General features: G+C 35.0%; 1 protein-coding gene across 1 annotated transcript; it reads right to left on the minus strand.

Moving 5' to 3' along the window:
• Positions 1-1,504: 1,504 nt before the first annotated feature.
• LOC145135813 (2-oxoglutarate (2OG) and Fe(II)-dependent oxygenase superfamily protein) lies at positions 1,505-3,116 on the minus strand. Its single transcript, XM_079070025.1, has 4 exons — positions 2,825-3,116; positions 2,322-2,353; positions 2,011-2,202; positions 1,505-1,918 (listed from the first exon to the last, which is right to left on the minus strand). The coding sequence occupies exons 1-4, from the start codon at positions 3,054-3,056 to the stop codon at positions 1,631-1,633; spliced, it is 744 nt and encodes a 247-aa protein (XP_078926151.1). The 5' UTR covers positions 3,057-3,116; the 3' UTR covers positions 1,505-1,630.
• Between the last annotated feature and the right edge of the window lie 250 nt (positions 3,117-3,366).

A 3,366-nucleotide genomic window follows, 5' to 3' on the forward strand; every position in this document is an offset into this window, starting at 1 on the left:
TTTTCCGGCGAGACAACATAAATCGAAGGGGAAGGGTGCGATTTTCTGAAATAGTCTTAAAAAAGATGAGGTGAGGAAGGGACGAGGTGAGAGTTTGATGCATCCTAGCCGGAGAAAGAGTAGACAGTAGTGGTTTGCGGTGGTGGTTCGTTGTATGGTAGAGTTGATCGGAGCAACCATTTGCTCCATGTGAACGAGCTGGAGGGTTTATGTTTTCCGGTGAGAAATGCACACACCCACAAAAAAATGTCAAGAAAGAGAGAGGGGTATTTTATTTTTGTTTTGTTTTTAATTGTTTTTTAATTTCTATAATAAAAGAAAATTATAAAATAAAATAATAAAGGGCAAATCCATTATTATAAAAGATTTCAAAAATTTTGGATCAAACTCGCAACAAATTGAAAAGTTTGGACTTCTGATGCTAGTCCAAACATTTTTAGACCAAAGTGGCAATTTTCAGCTAACCACATAGACCATTTGTGCAGTTTAGTCTTTTTCTAATTAAAAAATATGAAATGAAATATATGTAATTAAAAATAACTACTATATTCATCATTTCATGGTATTTCAAGTTGGGTATGAACCAAAATCACACAAAAATATCAACCATAATGACCAAAACCACACAAGGTATTCAAAACTAGACTATTGATACACCATTAAACTTTTTTGGATAAAAAATTCATATATTTTTTTACAAACACATAGACTAATTTTGCTATATTATTCTATAATAAGAGTAAATTATGTGTTTGGTACCGAAAGTTTACCAAATATGACACCTTTGGTCCAAAGTTATTTTATAGCAAAGATGGTCCCTAATTGAAACTAAAATAGCATGTTTGGTCCCTCGGGTTTGCCATCTACGGTTAATTGGGTAATTGAACTCCAACTACAATTGGTTTGGTCTGCTCCAAGTGTGTGAATTTTGACATATGTTTCCATGGATAAAGATAAGAGTAGTACAACCTCAAAACAGCACCTGCTGCAAGGTAATTCAACCAAAAGTTGATCTCTTTAGGCCGACAACTTTAATTAAAGGTACGATATATATATATATATATATATATATATATATATATATATATATATATATATATATATATATATATATATATATATAATCTTCATGTATCAGGGATACCACCCAAACATCATATTAAGTTGCCAACCACAAGAGAATAAGTTAACAGATAACCAACAACACACAAAATATCAAACGGTTCTTCTTTATTTATCAGATCACTGTTTCTTCACATGCTTCTTCTTTATTCATGGCAATATTTATTTTTTTTATTTTGTTTATTCTCTTGTTCTCTTGCTGATAGGATCTAAAGAAACTTGGATTGGACCTTGGGGACTACTGAGATTTTTCTTATAAAATCAAAGATACCATCACATCAAACTCCACTCCTCAATCACTCTCATCACAACAACATTTTCAAAAGGTTGAAAATAAATTTTGGGAAGAAGCCTGATATTCTATTGCTCTACTCAATAAAAAGAAGAAGAAATAAGAGCCCAAATGAAATTGCCTATATGCGAAATATAGATTTTTGTGTGTCAAGTCTATATTACATTATTTCATATCCTTTGAAGAGAGTATACAGCCTGGGAATGCAGTTAAGTACTAGTCACTCTTGCAAAGCTTTCTCAATGTAATGGAGGTTCTTTTTTTCTGACGAATTTCTAGGCCATCCCATTTCTGGAAACCAGGTTTGCGGTTGATTTCATGTTTCCATTCGTATCTGGCTTCACCTGATATCAACAGTAAAGAGCCAGGTGTCAAGTATACAGGGATCTTGTTTTCATTTGTAGATTCATGTACACGGCTGAAATGCATCACACAGGATGATTCTAGGGAAACTAGGGCTATCCCATCTTCAAACCGCATCAGGTCCACATGTGCACAAATTCCCTGAAAACAAATTATGAGATGCTCAAACTTCTTTCTTTTCTCTCATCTCTATAGATATGATGAACAAAAGTATGAAAAAGATCATGGCGCACCTCACCTGGCTGGTATGAGTTAACAATGAGTTGATTAAAGAGAGGCTCCCTCTTCAGTAGCTCTGATGGAAATATGAATTCTTGTTTATCCATTTCCATGGATTCAGGATCATAATCACTATACTGGACAACTTCATGTATACCTGTTGAAAGCTCCTTCGCCCATGCTGGAAGATCACCAAACCTCATAGCCTGCAATAATTATGATTTATGAAATAACAGAATTAGCTTCTGATCTCAGGTTAACAACAATGAGATCTGACCATGTGAGTGAAAGCTTAAGTTGTTATGTCAACTGTCAATTGTCAAACCTGATTGTGAGAAGCCTCACTGAACCATCCTTCTGCAGCAATAAGTCGTGGTACAACAAATAAAGTTCCATCAGTGACACTTTCCAAACTCAGAAAAGAGAATACATTGAGGAAGACATGCATACGACCTACTAGGCTTTCAAGAAAATATGTCAAAGCTGCTTACTTTTCAATGCCAGATATGAAGTTGTTCTTATACCTTTTGAGAGATCGTTAATTGACAGAAACTATTGCATTTGACCCTAATTTGCTACAAAATTCGTAACTACATCGAAACTTACAAGTTGTACCATCATCAACACACATGCTGTCGTATATAGTGCAATACAATTCACAAATTTTACTTCTGAAAATAATTATTATGTTTGACATTATGAATCGAAACGTAAACTTCTTCAGGAACCGAGTAATTTTCCAATTTAAAGCTAAGGATGACGATTTATTATTCGTTAAATTAAACCGAAATTACTGAGATATATAGTAGATGGAAATAAGAAGAAAACCTTGTAGGATTGATGCTAGCAAAGTTGATTGTTGATCAGAAGTTAAAAAATCTCTACATAAGCTTAGCCCCTTGATTTCACTGATTCGCTCCCATTTAGGGTTCTCCCCAAATATAAATTGAGCTTCAACCGCAATGTTCGAGCCTTCCAGCTGTTGTCGATGATCGTCGTCGTCGCTATCTTCCGACGACTCTCCAAATGCTTCTTGAATAAGCTTCCTGTATTCATCCATTTCGAAGGAGCTTCGTCTCCAGGGTTTGCTGTGAGTTATTTTTTAGGGGCTTATTTTTGGAAAATAAGTTCAATACATATGGATTGAAGGTGAACCGCAACAAGCTGCGCTGGCCCTTTCTGGATAGCAAAATCAATTCTTTTGAAAACTACATTTGTGGATCTAGGAGATATGACATTAGAATGCATGACCCGTTGGACTCTATTGAGGAGCTCCACCGCCTCTGGAGCGAGAAAACCAAATGTATCGAATGCAAAAGGAACAAACACATGTTGATTTGTTATACATGCATTCTCGTGCTTTACCACTT

Source organism: Lactuca virosa, chromosome 9, assembly GCF_052849685.1.
Source record: "Lactuca virosa cultivar CGN04683 chromosome 9, Lactuca_virosa_CGN04683_v6, whole genome shotgun sequence".
Lineage (NCBI taxonomy): Eukaryota > Viridiplantae > Streptophyta > Magnoliopsida > Asterales > Asteraceae > Lactuca > Lactuca virosa.

Bases quoted from the DNA above. Each gene is read 5' to 3' on its own strand.
- LOC145135813 (XM_079070025.1), bottom strand. From the start codon at position 3,056: ATGGATGAATACAGGAAGCTTATTCAAGAAGCATTTGGAGAGTCGTCG. The intron at 2,354-2,824 runs GTTTTCTTCTTA...TTATTGCTGCAG, and splicing joins GCTAGCATCAATCCTACAAG to AAGGATGGTTCAGTGAGGCT. The intron at 2,203-2,321 runs GTTTGACAATTG...TAATTATTGCAG, and splicing joins GTGAGGCTTCTCACAATCAG to GCTATGAGGTTTGGTGATCT.